Source organism: Sinohyriopsis cumingii, chromosome 2 (assembly GCF_028554795.1).
Source record: "Sinohyriopsis cumingii isolate HCF-2022 chromosome 2, ASM2855479v2, whole genome shotgun sequence".
NCBI lineage: Eukaryota > Metazoa > Mollusca > Bivalvia > Unionida > Unionidae > Sinohyriopsis > Sinohyriopsis cumingii.
Genome location: NC_142962.1, coordinates 56,038,874 through 56,061,444, shown reverse-complemented (window position 1 = coordinate 56,061,444; position 22,571 = coordinate 56,038,874). Strand labels below are relative to the sequence as shown.

The 22,571-nt window shown below is 34.8% G+C and overlaps 1 protein-coding gene across 3 annotated transcripts in view; it reads left to right on the top strand.

Moving 5' to 3' along the window:
* LOC149804909 (golgin subfamily A member 5-like) overlaps positions 1–22,571 on the top strand; it is a 63,687-nt gene that overhangs the window by 32,345 nt on the left and 8,771 nt on the right. For all 3 annotated transcript variants that reach the window (XM_089945782.1, XM_089945776.1, XM_089945771.1), the window contains exons 7-13: positions 1,123–1,229; positions 3,956–4,123; positions 5,691–5,819; positions 11,573–11,671; positions 16,558–16,707; positions 18,680–18,755; positions 20,355–20,451. In XM_089945782.1, coding sequence (XP_089801908.1) covers positions 1,123–1,229; positions 3,956–4,123; positions 5,691–5,819; positions 11,573–11,671; positions 16,558–16,707; positions 18,680–18,755; positions 20,355–20,451 — 826 coding nt within the window. The remainder of the gene's footprint in view (positions 1–1,122; positions 1,230–3,955; positions 4,124–5,690; positions 5,820–11,572; positions 11,672–16,557; positions 16,708–18,679; positions 18,756–20,354; positions 20,452–22,571) is intronic.

Here is a 22,571-nt window from a genome sequence, read left to right as displayed (position 1 = left end):
AAATAGTGCCAATATTCAAATATGGCTGAAACAGTGGCTAATTTGAAAATCTTATTGCTAAAAGGTATTACACATGGTTTCAATACTCGGCAGTTAAAGAGAAGAAATGCTTTTATCTTGATTTTTTTAAAATTCTTTTTGGTTGGTAGTGTCCATTTTGTCAAGAGACTGTGTTCTATTTTTATATGCCTGCCAGTGTATTTAAATATGATGTTGTCCTTCTGTTCATCCATCTCTTGTTACCAATTTCATTTCTGCACAGTAATTTGTGTTGTCTGAGGTAGATAAGTGAAATTTGGTATGCTTATTTTAATTATTATGTAGATGATCCAAATAGATTTTCAGATGATTACATCAGCTTTTAAATATTTTTGGACATATGCTTTTACTTTTTGTACTTCTTCAACAAAAATATTAATTAAATCAACACTTGTGGTAGTCAAATAAAGTTTAAAGTTGTGGTAGACATATTTATATTTATATGTTTGTATTCTTGTCTGATTTTCAGGCCATTAGAGCAGTTATTAAATCTTGTAAAGCATGTTGAAACAATTTTTGAATTAAGTGTTTTAGGACAAAAGCCTTGTTATCACAATTCAGTAAATGCCATTTAAGATAAATAAATAAATTTGACATGCAAATTTGTAGGAACATGAAATTCATAGATTTTCATGCAGCTACAGCAGTTTTTCTTTGATTTTCTTTTTAAGTTTAAACAGAAACTTTTTTGATCTGCAGTGTCTTTAAAAACACAAATTCATGTTTTCTTTGTTCAAAATGTTTACCTTGTAATCACTCTCACTGACTGACTCATTCAGGTTTTGTAAAGCTGATGTGTTTTAATGAAAGGGAGACTGAAATCAGAACCTTACAAATCAGGGACTTTCTGTATCACACTTCTTACAAAATATTATTTTTTTTCACCTTGCTAGATTTGTCTTTTCTTCTGTCATCTGCCATTGTCACACAATGACATTAATTATTATGGTGGGATGAGGGAGGACATGTGCTTTTGCTTTGAAGACAATTTTCTCATGGTCAAAAATTTAATTTCATGTTGCATTGATTTTATACTTTTGTCAGTTTTTCATAACATTTACGAATGATTCGTTATTTCTGCAGATAAAGTTTCAGATCTGAATGCACAGTTAAAGTTGGCAAGAAGTAATTCAGATGCAGTCAAGCATGAGCTGTCTGAGTATAAAGAAAAAGCAACAAGAATACTACAGGTCAGTATATTTTATGGGTAGTGTATGTATTACTCAGGTCAGTATATTTTATGGGTAGTGTATGTATTACTACAGGTCAGTATATTTTATGGGTAGTGTATGTATTACTAAAGGTCAGTATATTTTATGGGTAGTGTATGTATTACTAAAGGTCACTGGTGATATGTGGATTGCTAAAGGTCAGTATAATTTACTGGTGATGCATAGATTACCACAGGTCACTGGTGATACATAGATTACTTCATGTCAGTATATTTTACTGGTAATGCTTAGATTGCCATAGGTCACTGGTGTTACATAAAATACTACACAGGTCACTGTTGATACATAGATTACTACAGGTCAGTATATTTTACTGGTGATATATAGGTTACTAAAGGTCAGTATATATTATGTGTGATACATAGATTACCACAGGTCAGTGGTATTACATAGATTACTAAAGGTCAGTATATATTATGTGTGATGCATAGGTTACCACAGGTCACTGGTGCCACATAGATTACTACAAGTCAGTATATTTTACTGGTGATGCATAGATTACTACAGGTCACTGGTGCCACATAGATTACTACAGGTCACTGGTGCCACAAAGATTACTACAGGTCATATATTTTACTGGTGATGCATAGATTACAACAGGTCACTGGTGTTACAGTTACCACAGATCAGTATATTTTACTGGTGATACACAGATTGCTTAAGTTCAGTATATTTTACTGGTGATACATAGATTACTACAGGTCAGTATATTTTATTGGTGATGCATAGATTACTACACATCACTGGTAATGCACAGATCACTGGTGATAAATAGATTGCTAAAGGTCGCTGTGATACACAGATTACTAGAGGTCACTTAGGGGCCCCGAGTGGTCTAAAGCGCTAACCATTATGGATCACTGCCAACTCACCTCTGTCTGTTTGGGTTCGAGTCTCGGATTCAGCCAATGTGGGTATGTGAAAAAGCTTGCCAGTAGCTTCTCATGGTCAGTGGTTGTTTCCGGGGTTTTCTTGGGTTCTTCCTCCACCATTAATACTGGCCGCCTTATATAGCCTATCGTGTGCTGAAAAATGGCGTTAAACCCTATAACAACAACAACAACAACTAGAGGTCACTGTGATACATAGATCACAACATGTCTGTTTATTTTACTGGTGATGCGTAGGTCACTGGTGATAGATAGCTATAGTTTACTGGTGATACATAGATTACTACAGGTCAGTATATATCAAAATGTATATTATTTAGAATTGAGGAGCTGCAGTAGTTCACTTGGTAGGACTTAAGACTCCCAATTCAATGGCTGTGGGTTTGATGGGTCAGCTGCCCAGTTGTGACCTTGGAAAGCTCACTTAGTAGAGCATCAATCTCATAATCCATTGGTCTTGAGGTTGATGGGTTCACTGCCCAGTTGTGACCTTGGAAAAGTTCACTTGGTAGAACTTCTGACTCTTAATCTAATGGTCATGGGTTTGATGGGTCAGGTTCCCAGTTATGACCTTGGAAAAGTTCACTTGGTGAAACTTCTGACTCTTAATCCATTGGTCATGGGTTTGATGGGTCAGTTGCCCAATTGTGACCTTGGAAAAGATGCTTAGCTTCCATTTCTTCTGTATGATATGATCATTCATATGCTCTCTCAGTTTGATCTTAGGAAAGGCACTTAGGTCCCATTTCCTCTGCACTATAAAGTTAGTCATGTGCTCAGACCAACCACCTTAATTGTTACTGGAATCAGAATGGAGTTTTGAATTACATCCTGTATGCACCTGATAATTACATGAACACTAATCTTTGTTTCCTATGGCAATATTAAGTTGAAGTTTTAAATGTGCACTTGTGGCACATTTTATAGAGTTGTTAAAATGCATCACCCTTTTTGAATAAAGCACCCACTTGTTATAATAATTGTGTCTGACATGTATATTACAAAATATTATGCAGTAGTTGTAATCTTGGTAATTTAGCAATCAAATTTAAGTTTTCTATAAATTTGATGCTCACTAAAATTACTTCATCAAAATACACATGTGACATCTACTCAGATGGATTGTTACAGACATTTGTAATGGTGTGTGTGTGTGTGTTCAGATATTACCATCCACCATTTCAATAGCACTTAAGCACAATATTTACTATGGATGTAATGCCAATGAGTGAACTGATGGACTTATATTTCACAGAAGAAATCCCCCAGTTGATGTTTTTTCTGCAATATTATTTTAACATCCCTTTTTATGATCTGTTGTTTGATACTCTCTTGTGCTAGAATGAAATGACCACACTTCATTTTTGTCCATGTTGACTTGGTGTAGCATACAAGCATGTACCACTTTGCTACCAATAAATGTTTTTATTTTTGATCCTCTTTGATTTGCTAATATTGTATGTCAGTGATCTGCTAAAGCGAAAAGATTCACTACAATTTAATGAGGCCAGACAACTCAAGAGTTACAGTGAATGGGTAATCATATATACCATGCATGCTGTTTTCTTCCTTTATGCCAGAAAATAAGCTAAGCATGCAGAGTTTGTCAGGCAAGGACAGTAGTACTTGGTGTGAGATAAATGGTTAATTGGTATTGCACTGGCAGGAACCTAGTCAAATATTACTTTAAATCATGTATAAATTATAATATACTTGTACCCTGACTTTTAAAGCAAATCCGATTGTGCAAACCACAACTATAACTTCATACTGTGCTTGTTATATTTATTTCAGTCAAAAGACAGATTAATTACCAGTTTGAGAGAGGGGTCAGAATCATTAGGGGAAGCAGGAGGGGTATCAGTACTGGAGTTTGATGCTGTTAAACAGGAACGAGACATGTTTAAAGAAGAATTACATAAAACAAAACTTGCTGTTGAGAATCTTCGAATGGAACTACAGGTAAGGCATGATTGATGGATTTTTCCATAAAGGAGAAACTTACATGAAAAACAACACTTTTATTACTGCAGTGTGCAGTTTAAACAAACTTTGCAGTATTTCATTTGTATTCTCTTTATTTTGGAATCGCTTGTGTGTTACAAGTAATTTGAAGTGCCTGAGCTTTGATATTTGCCTTCTAGAAAACAATTTAGCATCACTTGTTTGGAAAAGTTGACTCTCCATGACTTAAAGCTAAAGGTACATCTTACAGTCTGTGTGATTTTTCAACATTGCATCACACCTTCTTTTTTAAAGTTATTAGTCCTTGAGTACAATAACTACATGTATTAGTTCCATAAAAAGTAATGTAACTACATGTACAATAAAAAGTAATATAATTATGTGTATTAGTACAATAAAAAGTAATATAACTATATGTATTAGTACAGAAAAAAGTAATATAACTGCATGTATTAGTACAATAAAAAGTAATATAACTACATATATTAGTAAAATAAAAAGTAATATAACTACACATATTAGTACAATAAAAAGTAATATAATTATATGTATTAGTACAATAAAAAGTAATATAACTACATATATTAGTAAAATAAAAAGTAATATAACTACACATATTAGTACAATAAAAAGTAATATAATTATATGTATTAGTACAATAAAAAGTAATATAACTATTTGTATTAGTACAGCAAAAAGTAATATAACTACATGTATTAGTACAATAAAAAGTAATATAACTACATGTATTAGTACAATAAAAAGTAATATAACTACATGTATTAGTACAATGAAAAGTAATATAAGTATTTGTATTAGTACAGCAAAAAGTAATATAACTACATGTATTAGTACAGCAAAAAGTAATATTTGTGCATGTGTTAGTACAATAACAAATAATGTAGCTACATGTATTAGTACAGCAAAAAGTAATATAACTACATGTATTAGTACAGCAAAAAGTAATGTAACTACAGGTATTGGTATCACAAAAAGTAATATAACTACATGTATTAGTACAGTGAAAAGTAATATAGCCACATGTATTAGTAAAGTAAGAAGTATTGTAACTATAGGTATTAGTACAATGAAAAGTATTGTAACTAAATGTATTAATACAATAAAAAGTGATATAACTACATTTATCAGTACAGTAAAAAGTAATGAAACTACATGTGTTCATACATTGAAAAAATAATACAAATAAAATTTGAAGGAAAGAATACAGTCAGAAGGCAATACTTACTGTAAAAAAAAAGGAGCTACCAAAGTTTCTTTTCAGTTCATATGTTTATTTGTTAAAGTTTTACATCTCTTGTCAAGTATATATGTATGTGCCAGAATAGCACAATATTTGCTGTGAGTTTATTTATTTTCATAAATACAAGTTTTAATGATTTTGTGAACCCTGATATTTTCATAGTTTGTGTTTTCGTAGTTTGGTAGATCTTTAAATTCAAGGTATGCTGCAGCTAAAAAATGCATAAAAAGTGATACTCAATGAAAAGCAATACCCAGTGAAAATTATTTAATTAACAGTATCTTTTGGTTTTCTGTTATTTAGGAAATGGAAGCCCAGCTGCAACAGGAGACAGTTTCCTCCCAGGATCAGATTCACACATTAGAGGATAACCTCAGGGAGGAAAAACAAAGAAGAGAGGATGCAGAACAGGAAATCCTCAAACAAAAGAGGGTGAGAGAAGAAATGTACTATATGTCTGTGTTTGCAGTTTGCATGTCCGTGGTTTCACATCACCAGCTGTGTTTGTGGCAGATGCATCTTGTTTAAATGTGTTCAAGTTTTGTGTCAGTTTTCAGAACTCTACAACATTCACCATTACACAGTTGGCAAGTAAGTTATGTGCCATACATTGTTACACAGTTTGCAGGTAAGTCATATTACATCATTGCATGGTTAGCAAGTCATGTGACATGCATCATTACACAATTGGCAGGTAACAAATGACATAAATTGTTTCACAGTTTCTCAGGTAAGACATTTAACAAATTGCTGCAAGGTTGGCAGGGCCATCGTATGGCATACATTATTCATCACACAGTTGATGGGTAAAAATATGGTGTACATTGATACACTATTGACTGGTAAGTCATATGACATATTATTTACACATTTGGAAGACATAAATTGTTACACAGATTGGCAAATAAGACATGACAAATTGTTACAAGGTTGGAAGGTCCATCATACAACTTGCATCATTACACAATTGATATGCAAGACATATGACATGCATTGTTACACATTTGATAGGTAAGTCATATGACATGCATTGTTACACATTTGATAGGTAAGTCATATAACATACATCATTACACAATTAACAGGTAAGTCATATGACATGCATTGTTACACATTTGACAGGTAAGTCACATCAAATACACTGTGACATAATTGACAATAATTGACATAGGGATCTTCAGAATCTTTCCATTACAAGAATTTTTGATCTCAGATTTGTTGCATACTTTAAAATGAAAATATTCATCAAGGATTTCTTTTTAAATTTTTTTTGGTCTACCATGAAAAAAAAGCATTATTGATTGAGTTTTCAGGTAAAATGTGTGACCCCTTGAAAATCATATCTGCACAAAATGGTCCATTAACTCCAGGCCATTATGTTTTCAGTTTCATGAATATTTTAGATTATACAGTTGGCGCATAATAGAATATGTTAAACTGTGTGCTTAAGCATTCAATGAATCAAGAGCAAAATATTCATAAAAGATTGTTAGGCTAAGAAACAAGGAAATATACTTACTGCATGAAAAAAGTAAACTATTTAAATACTGTTGGAAGCTGCTATTGGAACATTCTAATTTTGGAAACATCTTTCAACTCGGCTTTCATTTCTTCTTCAAATATGTCGCCTGATCATAATATCCTAGGATTATAACCACTGCCTCACAAATCCAGTCCTCCCATGCTAAATTTAAAAAGTTAAATGTTCTCTGCTCTTAGAGGTGGGAGTTGGGCAAGAGTGATCTCCTCTTTAATAGAGCAATTCATGTCAAATCCCATCCACACTTCAGTTGCAGCTGAGAAGCACAATTGTAGAGTCCTCACAAAGCCTTTTATCAGGTGGCATCCTTTCATATCCGGGGCGGGGGGGGGGGGGCAAAGTTGATGATTTTTCTCACACAAGTTGTTGTTTTGTAGTTGTAGGGTTTAACACCATTTTTCAGCACAAGATAGGCTATACATGACGGTCAGTATTAATAGTGGAGGAAGAACCCGGGAAAGCCCCAGAAAGAACCATGAACCCACGAGAAGCTACTGGCAAGCTTTCTCACATACCCACATTGGCAGAATCCGAGACTCGAAACTGTGCAGACAGAGATGAGATGGCAGTGATCCATAATGGTGAGTGCTTTATACCACTTCGCCACTCGGGGCCCCTCCCACACAAGATAATTATACTCCATCTATATTTCTACCTCTTTTTTGCTCTTTTCTATCCAAGACAAAAGTTTCTAACTTTATGAGAACCAAACTTTGGCGTGTGATAAACATGTCACACCTTTACTAATTTATTCATGCAAATAATGCATACTTGACCTAATATACAAATTCAATCTGGACTGCCTAATACTACCTACCAGAAAGGTTATGTATGTAATTTTTATATGCATTTGTTTTGTTCATTAGCATCCACTTCACAGTAAGTTTATGGGATACTTGATTTTTTTCACCTTTAGATGCTATCATTTTATTCTCTATTTTTATGGGTGTCAACACAACGCAGCGGTCTAAGTGCTCTGAGTACAAGCATTTTAAACTGGCAGATGATGTCCATGCTATGTGTCTAGAATATATGTGGTGTGTCTCTAGCTATATATATGACATCTGCAGACAGTGGATAGAGAATTAATGGGCTATGGTCTTGGCCAGATGTAGCACATAGAATAATAGAAAGGCAAAGAAGTGCACCAACAAAGAGAAGGACACCATTAGTAGTGCTACTGCTGCCACCTCACTGAACCAATTTCTTCTGGCAGAAACGTTGAAAGTGGAGAGGTCACTGGTGTAAAAAGAAAAAATAAGCAGACCATTTTAGCTCATATGTCACTCACAATCCCAGTTCTTCCCTTGCCTCCTTAACCTGAACAGGTCATTATGGCATTGCCTTTAGGACCAGTTCAGAACAAAGATTTCACATTATTTTTTCACTTGTTTTAGCCTCTGAGATATATGTCAGATGAGAGTGTTCATTCCTTGGCAGAGGGATTAGTACCAGTTACTACTGGTGCTTTTTCAAAGGCCTCACAGTTTTTAGTTCTTTTTCTCAAGTTTGCCTGATCCAAGGAATTTTCTCATCACAATGAAAGTATGTCCCATCTACTTCTATACTGAATTTTACTCTGTCTTCAAGGTAGATGAATATTTTGCATATCAGTTGTCTACAATGCCATCTTATTTCTCTGTCATAATGGTCAGTAGTACTTACACCACATCTCAATGCTAAACATAACTACATCTTATTCCAAGTAAATGGGCAGGATTAGATGTGTATGAAAGATATTTAAGCTGTCAGAAGATAATAATTTCACCAGCATTACCTGTATGGAGTGGACAACACTTGTGAAATCTGTACACTAACTCAGAAATACCTTTGTCTACTTTGCCACCACTCTCTTCTGGTTATTCTAGGACTGGACAGACCAATACTGTCATGGTATGGTAGCCAGTGTGGACCAGCCAAGGAGAACACAATACTACACTTACAACAACTTGACATACACCATCTGTAAACTATTCTGAGTATGATCAGTCTTTCTGACGTACCCTGTTTTGAACCCATGAAGTGGATGGTATCCAATATCCAGCCATGCAACTTCCAGTCTACGCATTTTCACCGATGCACAATACAACCTGCCTTGGATTCAATGATCAAGCCTCATTTGATATCCAGTACTGGACTAATAATTGGGGACCAACACTGGACCATTCCATTATCGGTCCTTTCTGTGTTGTGACTTTGACACAATGCCAGGTATGGTTATTTTCTTTCCCTGAAAACACAGTACCCATCTTAGATTATTGATGATAATCAGAGCCAATACATAGCCTTACCATTTCATAACAAAGGATGGACTCAGAGCTTGGTTCACAACCCTTTTTTTGTCTGCTTTTCTGTTGAGCCTTTACCACCATCATAGGAGGCTTCAATGTCACCCCACAGCTCTGATATTGAATGGATTTGACCATCTGTTCAAGAAGAAGTCTTCCAACTACTACATTCATGGTTCTTTCATGCTAATCCTGCTCTGTCAATGGTGAACAATAGAATTTCTGCATCTCTTTATATTTTTGCCAAGAAACTCCAGGGTTCCTATAAACAGATACCACAATCTGGTCTAATCACTAACACATTGCACTTCTTTAAGAGGCAACTACGGGACCTCAGTCTTTCTTCGCACAGTGATGACTCCCATTTAACTTAACTCCAACCTTCTACAAAACTCACCATTTTTCCATACCAGAGTTCCAGCTGTTGACAGAAACATTGCAAGGCTGGGCATGTTGAAGTTGTCTTCATACATTTTACACATGTACCAGAATTCATTCTAAAACATGCAACAGTCAGTTCAAAGTGTCATGTCTGTTGGTTACATGCTAGATCTGGTCTCCAACATTCTGGGCATAGCCAAGATTCCACCACTGAGAAAACCCTAGACACAAGCACCTAGAAGTCAGTCTCAGGCATGACTCAGAGTAGTTCAACACTGCTTTTCAATTCCACAGCTACCTGCATCTACCTCCAGCTTGTACAGAGAGGGAGGGGGGAAGAGAGGTATCTTTATATCAGCATCAGAAAGAAACATTTCTGCAAAATAGGTGGTGGACAGAATTGCTTGGGTACACAAATCCACCACTTTGAAAGACTTGAGTGAAAATGGTCAAAATGGAATCTTTAACCCAGTAGTGCAAGCAGAAAAATGCCACTCTATTAAAAGTCTGAAAACCACAGATTTTTCTCTTCCACATTTGGCTTTTTAGAAATTGGCACTGATCATTATCGAGAGCAACTAATCCACAATATCCAACATGTTTTGACATCATTGAAGGAAGGATATAATTGACAAGGATGGCTTCTCCAAACTTTTAGCCAATTTTGACTGGTCCCAACTAAAGACCTTGACTCTTTGCTCAAACTGGTACCTACCTTAGATTTGCTTGTTGTTAAAAAACTCATCCTTTTGTAACACTGTTTAAAGCCATGCTAATTCATCTGTCATATAAGTCCTCCTTGCTAGTCACCTGAAACTTAGAATCGGTTAAATTTATGCCTCACTGGTTGACCTAAACTCCCAACAGCTCTGACACAAAAATTGTTTGGTTTCTCTCGTACAGTCCCTGCTTTCATTGCCAAGACATGTTCCTGTTCATGGGAATCAGTCTTCATTGTGTATCTCTGTCTTAAATTGACCCTTATCAAGGACATTCTCATAATTCCCTCAGGACATTGAAGTTGTACACAAAGTATACTGAGTCAGTCAGAGGAGGATCTTGCATGTTTTTATCACTCGAAGAAGGAAAGGATTTTTATACAAGGAACAAACCCAAGACGATGTAAATTTCATACACTTATCAGCTTGTGTGGTTAGGGCAGTTGCAACAAACCAAGCATTCAAGTGAAAATGCTCTTTGATTGCCTTCATTCAGGCTGTGGGTTGGAGGCCTAATACAGCCTTCTCCAGTTTCAGTAAGAAATCTCTAATCACAAAAGGCCTATATTTTGTCAGGTCCACCAGCAGCTTTGTAAGTACTCCTGTTGGATTTGTGACAGGGTGTATATTTCCCCCAAAGATCACATAACTTCATTGATCTATGCTATTGTTGGTTAACATCTCATACAAGAACTTGATGCTGCTTTTCAAATGTTAGTTGACTAGATGCAGACTAATACTGGGGGTATGGGGATGTGACTTCCTCAGCATCATACCTATTCTTCCAACGTATTACAATCTGATAATGTATTTGAAGAATAAAAACAATGTTTATAGAAAAATGCTTTTTCAGTAATACTTACTCATTCATAATGCACATAGTCTGTTCCAAGCCCACTTGATAGTTTCATCTCTGGAAAAGCATGTACTTCTCAGTTAGTTACTAACAAATGGCAGGATTCAGCACAGTCCCTCTGCCCAGTTGCAGACCTTTCTCTGACCTCCATCTTGGTAAGTAGACAATGTTTTGGCACTTTGAATGCTAAAACAACCAACATTATTTATTAATGCCTTTTTTATTTGGGATGGCTGGAGTACAAGATAGTGAAAAGATTGCTATTGCAGTATGATCATATTTTTCAATAGATATATTTAACTTTAAATATTGGTTTCTCAGAATAACAGTTATTAACTCTGCTTAGCATTAATTAAAATGGGTTAGGTTTGTCCTTAATTGTTTTCCATTAATTTGTACAGGAACTTCAATATGCAATAGAGGAGCTGCACAAACAGAAGAGTACTTTCCAGAGCCGACTCAGTGATAGAGAGACTGAGATTGACAAGCTTAGAAATCAGGTAAATTATATTAATTTTCACCAAGATATTAAAAGAAGTTGCACAGCAGTTACCAGATCAAGGCATTAATATAATCACATAATAGATTATACCTGCAAGGAGGAAAATTTTACTTTTCCTGTTTAAATACCATAAAGATCATGGGAATAAACTCAGCCATTAAGCTCTATCTCAGTACAATCCAAATCATTTTGCTTGGCCTCTCAGAATTTGTTTGTCTTGAATATTTCAACTAATCAAACTAGAATGTCAATATAATATTGTCTATTAGGAATAGCGAAAATACGTATGTTTCCTATTGTACTGGTTTTACAATTAGACTAGGTAGGTGGGGTTGGTTTTTTTTGTAAACATTATATATATATGATAATGATTAGTATATATAATGTACTAAGCACTTAAAGTACTGGGCTAAACTGGTTCATTTAGATGGACAAATCAATTTTTGGATATTTTAATATTTTTGTATTTGCTTGAAAAAAAATTGCATTTTTTTTTAACCTGGGGGGGAAAAGTGCTAGGGTCAACGGCAAAAAATAGGGATGGTTGGCCAACCAGAATCATATTTTGATTTTGTCCAAAATGTATTTGCTACATGTTGCAATCATTATTCTTACTTATATCAATATTTGTGTGAATTTTGTTTTTGCATTTGTATTCTTCTGGCCTTGTATTCCAGCACTGTATCATGGATGCCTATTGTTGGTTGTTTACTCTCATACATTGCCTGCAATTTTCATTCATTTAAGTAACAAGTGTTATATATGAACACTTTTGGCTTGTCTGATATATTTGTCATTCTTGTCATTTAGTTGAACAATGATGATGACATGTATGAAGTCCAAGAAATTTATAGCTAACAGTGATCAATTAGCATGGATTTCAGCTGTATAAGTTGCCATGGAAGATATTGTGCCAATGTCAGAGTGCTCAGTGCCACCATCTTTGAGCAAAGCCAGTATGGTTATGGTTTCAGTAGACTACGAAGACAATAGGAAGGGCCCTCATTCCATCTACTGCCATCTTCTCTAGCCATGGTTCCGATATGATATCCTTGTCGGATCTAACAGATATATTGATGCTTTGTCCTGGCTACACCTATTGGATCTCATGTGTTGCCTTCCTAAGTATGTAATGCCAACTAACCAATAGCGTGGTGCATTGTACATTGGCCAAAAATGGTAGATGCAACTTACCTGAAAAGGATACTTTGTAAGTTTAACATTCAAAGTATGACTATGTACCAGAAGGAATCCATTACATGTCTATTTAAGTGAAAGGTATTTGTGGAAACACAGACCGGCAGTGGAAAATTGCTTATATATCATTCCATATCAGGTTGTGTGATCCACTTGTCTCAATCGTGTAGAAGCAGTGTTCAGATTTTAACAACTAAATTTTGATTGGAAAATCACTGACCCAAAGCACAAATATATCTGCTCGATATGCCAAGGTGTAGATAGATTATCATCTTTGGAACCTTGACTAGAGAAGGTGTCACAGATGTCAAAGATTAAAAAGATATCTGATTATTTGTCTTACAAGAACTGGGACCTGAGAAACTTGAAGGCTTTCTTTTTGGAAATGCAACTACCAGTATCACTCTCATCATGCTTTTAACTCATGCACACAGACACATAGAGTATTGATTTAATGAGCTCTGACAAAAACATTGTGGTAGTTAATATGGCAGCCCCATTGTTTTATAAGGTGGATCCAAATGCTTTCCATCCCACCTGCATGTTGGTGCAGAATATGGTGGCAGCTTTGTTGGTGCTTTATCTAGCGTTGCTGGCAGTTTTTTGAATTGCTGAGGAATTGGGCAGTGAACTTGCATTGGAGTTCATGGCCTGTATTGCGATGGTAATTAACAAGGCCACACCATTCATGTGGCATCCACAAAATTTGGATCTGGTGAGAATAGACACCTGTTTCTGCTAATTTTTACTAAAGCTGCATCATTCCTTGGCTCAGTTTTATGCCTTTTGATATACCATTGCTGTTCAGTGGTAGAATTGAGGAAGTAGGCAGCACAAGAAGCTGTACTGTCATTCTGACTGATTCATTTTTAGACACAATAAAGAGATGAAAACTGACAAGAAGCTGAACACTGCCCAGCAGAACAGTTTTGGTCTCAGTCTAATTTTAGGTAGAAACAGGCCACTTAATTTCAAAGACAGTTCAATAAAGGGGATAGGAAGCAAGGTTTCTCCTTTCCCAAGCCTCCCAATAACTGTCATTGATTAGCCACCCACTGACAACCTGTCTGTAGGTGCCAGACTCCTTCATTTCATATCTTGGAGCAACCATTTTCTGAAAAATAATGGGTTATCCAGGTTTGTTTTGGAGGGCAGCTTCCGATTTCATTTATTCAGGCCCCTCGCCTTTTGTCTTTCCTTTCCATGCTGGACATGTCATCTGATCTGGAAAAGGTAGACATTTTGCGGAAGATCTACTTGTTGCCCTTCAAGTAGGCTTTTTATTTTAGCCTCATTCTAGTGACCAAAGCCAGTGGAAAACCTAAGGCCGGTCATGGAACAGGAATGGTACTGTCGGTCAGGCTTTCCATAATGAGGAAAGAATTTACGATCATTCTTGACTGAACTAACATACTTCCATGTCTTGATTTCCCGAAGTTCATGCAAGTTCTTTGAGTGTGTCTTCCAAGGAACAAGATGTCAATCTTTGTGTACTCCTGTTCATTTTCAACTCAAGTCCATGGGCATTCACAAAGACCATCATCTGCATTGTCACTTTCTTCAGGTCAGCAATGTCAGTAGTGACCATATCATATCTGAACTACATCGTTCAAACACATAAAGTAAGTTCGTCTTGGGTAAAGGGCATGAACATTCTTTTTTCAAGTTATGTCAGTTAGGGTTTATAGTGAACTTGGATCTCAACCCATCCCAGCGTTTTGCTGCAACTTCTCAGTTTACTGAATGTGACAGTGATTGTTATTCATCGCTGCTACAGTTAATATCGAAGGCTTCTGCTCCATGATGTCCAGCACTTTCAGGCATCATGGTAGAGGGGATATTGGTCACTGTTATCAGACCTGCTGGCCAATTGGAACTTGAACAGAACTAAATCTTTCAACACATTACCTAAATTAAATCTTTCATGAGTTTTAACATTCTCAACTAGGATCATTTCAAGCCTTTAGTTAGAACCTCACTGAAGCTGGTGTCAGATAAAACATGTCTGTTACCTCAAGCTTTTGTATGTATTTTGGGCATGTTGGGCAAGTTGCATTCCTTTGATTGGACCCAAACTGTCTCCAATTCAGAAGATTGTATTGTTCTGTTATCCTAATGACATAACCAAGTTTTGTAGCTAAGAATAGGTTGCAGTCAGTGCACATTCAAAAAGTGGTCATCTGGTACCTCTCATTAATTGATACATTGAGAGAAGCAATGCAAGACACAATCCATACTCTCAGTCACTCTTTGAAGTGCATGGAGAAGGGCTATAAGACTCAACATCTTCTCTTTCTTTCAGTGAATGCTGAAAAAGATAATATAACCCCTCATACCCTAGCATCATAGCTGAAGTGGGCAATGTGCTCAGGATTCTCTGAGATATCTGGAGATAGATGTGTCTCATGAAGATTTCAGCTCATGAAATTAGCATGAATTCAATCCTAGACATAATTGAATCTATTGGCTGGCATGCAAACTCAATCTTCTCAAGTTTTTCACACCACGATCTAGCTTTTTAGATTTGGCAGAAATTATTTTCAATAAGGAAAAGTAGCTCTTATCTGTGAATTGTCTTCATGGGTTGCATGACTATTAGTTTTACTGTCCTCATGTTATGAGAGTGGTTTATCTGGTTTATATTGAATCCTGCCATTCAACTCTTGAAGAGTGTCCATGGTAGGGGCTGGATGCTTTTATTATATGATTTATGTTGAATCCTGCCATTTGACTCTTGAAGAATGTCCATGATAGGGGCTGGATGCTTATATCAACTCCTGAAGATTGTCTATGGTAGGGGCTGGATTCTTTTATTATATGGTTTATGTGGAATCCTGCCATTCGACTCTTGAAGAGTGTCCTTGGTAGGGCTGGATGCTTTTATTATATGGTTTATATGGAATCCTGCCATTTGACTCTTGAAGAATGTCAATGGTAGGGGCAGGATGCTTTTATTATATGGTTTATGTGGAATCCTGCCATTTGACTCTTGAAGAGTGTCCTTGGTAGGAGCTGGATGCTTATGCATTTCTTCTTCATATTACATATTCCCCTGATTTTAAGAAATTTTTGTTGTGGATTGTGCTTATCCAAGAATACCTAACCAATCATGTTACTATTAAAAAATCCCACATCTTCCCATAAATGAGAGAATCCTTGATGATGTATTACTCAGCTTAAATGGGTAAGAATCTAGTTGAAGGGTAGCAACCTAGCCTTATTCAGGGCAGGTAATGGGTAAGAGTTTCTTCCCTTTTGGTAATATTTTCCAGGAGGGGCTGTGATTGAGAGGTAACTGGGTTTATTCCCAATATTATTATGATGACATAAGTATTACTGGAGAAATATAATTTACTAAAAATTTACTTTTCATTGTATTTTGTTTCGCCTGCAATACACTTTTCTCTGTATTTTGTTGCTTACCTGCATACACAATGGCATGATTTGCATGACCATGTTTTTCTTTTATTCTTCAAGATTCTTTCTCATTTTGGCAACTGTTAATGCATCATCATTCTGACATTACTTTGTACCCAAGTCATAGCTCATTGGATTTAAGAATAATGACCAATAATAATGTTTGAATATTTTGGATCATCGCATTTAGAGAACTGTTAAAGTAAACCTTGAAGTTAGTAAAAAGTATCATTTCCCAATAATGACAAAGTTTCAATCTGACTATTACAGTTATCAACCAAATCCATGAGTAGTACGACAGAATATGAGCTGGAGTCACGAGTTCGGGCATTGACAGAGAGCTTGATTCAGAAGCAGACCATTGTAGAGGCTTTAAGCACAGAGAAGAACTCTCTGGCTCTTCAGTTAGAAAGACTCGAGGTAAGCTGTGTAAATTTCAGTTGAAAATAAATATAGAATAAAACATATTCGACTTTGGACATATTTTTTTTCCAAGACCAACAACCAGTTGCATTTATACTTGGGTTGCTAAGCTAAGACATCTAAAGATTTTGTGCTGCATTCAGTATGGCTAGCTTTATGTAATGCAAACAATTCTGTGGTCCAGGTTGCTAGTGAAAGGTGCTAGGTAACAAAAACTAACAGCTGAGAAATGTAAATTGCAGAAAGAAATGCATGTAAACCTTGTTTCACTCACAGAAGATCTGCCCACCTAAGATTTGTAAACAGAGGCTTAGAGAACCTAGATATGTGTGATTTTCTCTGACTGTTTGCTAAGCTTGTATTTGGATCTATTTATTTGATAATGTTGACTAAGTAAACAATTTTGTATTATTAATGCAGACAATGTTTATTAATCTATAACAAGCCCAGTTTTAAAGTCAGAAAAATTCAATGCTGTACCATATACATGCAAGCATTGTCCACCATGTTGAAAACCCTTTGTGAAATTATCTTCCTTGCCAACAGTGGATAATGATATCGTTTTAAAAATAACATTGCAGCTTTTAAAAACTCTTACATTAAAAGTAACAGCCCATGATCGGAAATTTATTTTATTATAAAAATCATAAAGATCATTTTACTACACAGTTGCAGTAGTGAAAGCCGAACTCGTCTTCCGTTCATGCTTTTACAGTTCATTCTTGTAAGATTTTCTTTTCATTTCCACACCTGTGTATCACATGCAGGATAATTTTTTTGTCAAAAAGCAACATGCATGATGTGTTAGTATACTGATATTTTTTGCTCATGTGGCCATTAAATCTAGTGAATTTATGGTATGGTCTTGCATATGGCATGTGTTGCACATTATGTGGCCTGCTTCATATGTTATATGTTGTCCATCAGCAGTTTTTTTCTTCTTCCAGTTGTCAAATTGTCACTGGACCAATTTCCACCAAACTCAACAGAGAGATCATCTTGGCATTAATGATTTTAAAATGTATGCATCTGATTTTGATCTGCCGTCAAATATGGCCACCAATACTAAAAATAGAACAACCATTAAATGGTTGCTCTTCACAAGTAACTTGATAGAAGTTTAACAGATTTGACTTAAAACATTCTGACATTTAGACCTTTTGAGTCTGCAAATTATGCTGGTAAACCATAGATTAAGGTTACCATTAGAAAAAAATTGCCTTTTCTCCGAAACCACAGCATTCAATTTGATGCAACTCGCCAGAAAACTATTTGGTATGAAGGTCTTTCAATTTGGTACAGTTGATGCCCCCAGAAATTGCTTAAACAACTCCAAAACTGATGCAGAACTGTTATTAAAACTAGAAGAACCTTAAAATGATCGCTTCAAGAAAACACTTGAATAGAATTTAACTAAATTTGACAGTAAGCATCCAGGCACAAATATTTCACAAATTTGAACAATTAATGTTGATCCATCATCGAATGTGGCACTCTCACTAAGAACAGACAAACTTTTAATGACTTCTCAAAAGTAGGTAGCAGAACTGAACAAAATTAGACTGGAAACTGAATTTTACCAAGTTTGACAGAAAGCATCCACCATAAAGCTATTTTTTGCTTGTACTGCTGGTGCAATTCTGCTAGTAAAAAATGGAAAATCCTTTCTTAAAAACTGTAAGCATTAGAAAGCATCAAACTAACTTGGGTATTATCCGTTTTATATAAACACTACTGAAAATGAGTCTGTGTTTTCATGGCAAATGGATATCAAACAAATTGAGAGTCCCCATTAGCTTTGTAATATCTGTGGTTGACTGTAATAATTGAAGACATTATTATGAGTGAGTTCACTGTGTACTCAAAATTTAATCATTAGTTACTTTACCGTGGAATGGAAGTTTGTATATGTACATGTCAACTTGGCAAGGACTATTGCTCATTATTCTCTATCTTCTATTAATTTCAGCAACAGTATAGAGATGTGCAGGTCTCCAGTGTACGGACCAATACAGCAGTCATTCCAGTCCACGAAGAAGATGAAGGTTATTTGGGAATTGGCTGTTTATTATTTTATAATGTAGATTAATTAAATATAGTGGAGTGTAACAACTAAGGCATTTATTGTATAATGTAGATCAATTTAGTGTGGTGGAGTGTAACAGCTTAGGCATTTATTATATGATATAGATTAATTTAGTGTGGTGGAGTGTAATGACTTGGGCATTTATCGTATAATGTAGATTAATTTAGTGTGGTGGAGTGTAACAGCTTAGGCATTTATTATATAGTATAGATTAATTTTGTGTGGTGGAGTGTAATGACTTGGGCATTTATTATATAATGTAGATTAATTTAGTGTGGTGGAGTGTAACAGCTTAGGCATTTATTATATAATATAGATTAATTTAGTGTGGTGGAGTGTAATGACTTGGGCATTTATCGTATAATGTAGATTAATTTAGTGTGGTGGAGTGTAACAGCTTAGGCATTTATTATATAATATAGATTAATTTAGTGTGGTGGAGTGCAATGACTTGGGCATTTATCGTATAATTTAGATTAATTTAGTGTGGTGGAGTGTAACAGCTTGGGTATTTATTATTATTTAATGTAGAATCTTATATATAAACACCCACAATTGTCTGTGTCCCAGATGCCAAACAAGTTGTGAGTTTGAAACTCAAGGCGGTATCCCAATTTAATTTACATTTTTGTATTTTTATGTTTAAACTTTATTTTAAACAACCTCATCCCTATTATATTTTTGTTTTGTTTTATTCCCATCCTAGGATGGGCAATTAACGTTGTAAAGTAATATGGTGGAGCATAATGACAATGGCCTTTAATTATTATATTATGAAGTTTTAATTTAATATGATGGAGTGTAATACGGGGGCATTTATGGTGGATTGTGATGACTTCAGCATTTGTTATTATATAATGTAGATTAATTTGAAATGGTGGATTGTGATGACTCAGCATTTCTTATTATATAATGTAGATTAATTTGAAATGGTTGAGTATTACAACATGATGATTATTATTATATAAGATGCTGTAGTGTAATGCATTGGGCTTTTATTATTGTATAATGTAGATTATTTTAATAATGTATAGGCATTATGACATGGGAGTTACTGGAGAAACTTAATCAATATCAGTATTGTATTTTGGGATTTGAAGATGATAATGTGAAAGTTACACGTCTAATAGAGTTCTATAGGTATTGGAGTAGTGGAATTTGTACAAGAAAAATTTATGTTGTAAAACTGCCATTATTGTCATGAAATATTTAAATAATAATAATAATAATGAGGACTTTGTATAGCACCTAATCTTTAGAAGCTCTAAGCACTTTACATAAAATAAAAAATAAAACTATTAAAAAATAAAAAAAAATAAAAATACAAGATTATTATGTAAGTTAAACTTGTAAAATCTTACACACAATTTGTACTATCTAATCAGAAATATGATGTTACTGGGAAATCAGTTTTCAATGTAGCCATCATTTACAGAGTATTAAATTTATTGACTTAACATAAATTTAGTGGAAATCACTTAAGTTTAGGATGTGGAGTTTCTTTTGCATCAGGATATTGTGTAAAACAGGATAAATAACATGTTTTTCATGATTTCAGTTCGTCCACGACTTCCAGGTTTTATGAGAGAAGGGCCAACAGACACCCCAGTCACAAGAAAGATGAAAAGAGCTGCCAATATAATAGATAAATTCAGGTAGTATAGAAGATTAGTTCAAGTATCTATCTCAGCATGAGCAATAATGGTAATATTTGCTTTCAGTCATTTTGAGTCAAGAGAGTGTTTATGACATAGATCCTAAGAGGTGGTAATTGATCAAAATAGATACAGGCCAACAAAGTAAAAACAAGGATCCAATGAATGTGTTGTTTTACCAAGCGAATTTTAATCCAACGAAGTATTATTATATCATATATAGTGTTATGTATATTTATATCTATGTAGCTTTTGGTGAATGGCTATCTATTTGGTAGGTTTCAGTTTTGGCACATAGATTACACAGAATCTATAAATAGGTGTTTTCATATTTCTAACAATAAACATATTTACAAGTTTTAGAGTTATTTATGGTTGGCTAGTTAAAGTCAGTTGTGTATGTGAGTAGATATAATGAAATATTTGATCAAGTAACAAGGTCTGTCACATGGGGTATATGGTAACATATAATCATAATAGACTCTTGGAGAATTATATAAGGTTAAGACTGAGCAATTAATTCATTCCATTTTCAGATTGATTCCTTTTTTGAATTCTTATTTCATATGTTCTTGTTTTAATATCAGTCTGCAGATGTGTTTAATGTTGAGTTTAGATATAATTTGAGGGGAGACATTTGATTGGATTGTTCATTGGAATTAGTGCTCATTGGACTCAAATATTATTCTGGGACTGTTGTGTATTTATTCAAATGATTTATGGAAAGTGCCATTGTGATACATCAGGACTGTTGGCAGACAAGTACTTTTGAGGATCTTTAATTCATTCTGATCATTTGATCCTTTAGGACTTGTGATAGAACTTTTGGAATATTTTGGATTTAATTCATAATACTGTAAGTAAAGTTAAATTGTATTTATAACTTTCATAATTAAATTATTTGTTAACTTTTGCAGAACTTGTTGGTTTTGCTTCTTTCTGTTACTTAGTTTATTACCATAGATTCATAACAATGGATATAACCAATTATGGATATAATAAAGTCATCTTAGGGCTTCAGGAGCTGTTTAAATAGACGTATCTACCAGGTCAGATTTATAATGTATTTACTATACAGGTAGCTTGCTCTCATGTTTTATCTGATCTATGCAATAGTGGTTTTAAATTTGGTTGCAGATGATTCTTTTGAAAAGATTCCACAATGCAAAAGGCAAGAAATAGTACAGAAGCAGTAATGTTACTTCAGTTGTCACTGGCTCCAGTTTTCCATGTTTTCACTGTTTGCATTAGCAGACAGTGTCCCCTGGCTATGTTATCACTGTTTTGTCGATTATTTTTTTGCTGCACTGGAAAGCTTGTGTGATGGTCTGTTGTCTGATCTCTGTCCATATGTTAGCACATATTTGTTATAAGGAGTTTTTTTATTAATACTGCTCCAGAACTACTTGGAGGATATCTTAAATACTACTACTCCTGAATGGACGGTCATATAGAGATAGGGTTTTCACTGAAAGGCTTCTAATGGGACATCTTTGGGTAACCTGTTATGGGTTTTTGCCCAAGCACAGAGAACATGTTCTCATATCTTTTTGTTCCTGAATGTGCATATAAAAAGAACTTCAGGTGATCTCAGAACAAACTAACATGGCAGATAATAATAATAATGATAATAATAATGAGGACTTTGTATAGCGCCTAATCTTTAGAAGCTCTAAGCGCTTTACGACTTTAGACAACACCTATAAGATAAGAAACATAATAATATTATTACAAAAACAAACAACATGAAATTAGAAAAACATTAAAAAAATAAAATAAAAAACATGCTGAGAATATTTCAATTAGGAAACATTATTAGGTCTTTAAGTTTGTTCTTGCTGTCGAAATAAGTGAGTTTTGAGAGCTCTCTTGAATGTGATCACTGTGTCTTTGTGTCTAAGTTCAGTGGGCAATTCATTCCATGTTGCTGGGCCCTGGTATGCAAAAGAACGATGTCCATATGACTTTGTTTTCATACTTGGAATAATGAGTATACGATTGTCAGAAGAGAACTTAAGTATCTTGCTGGTGTGTACACATGGGTGAGGTCAGATAGGTATGTTGGACTAGAGTCCGACAGTGAAACGTAGCACATAGAACAAATTTTGTGTTTGATTCTG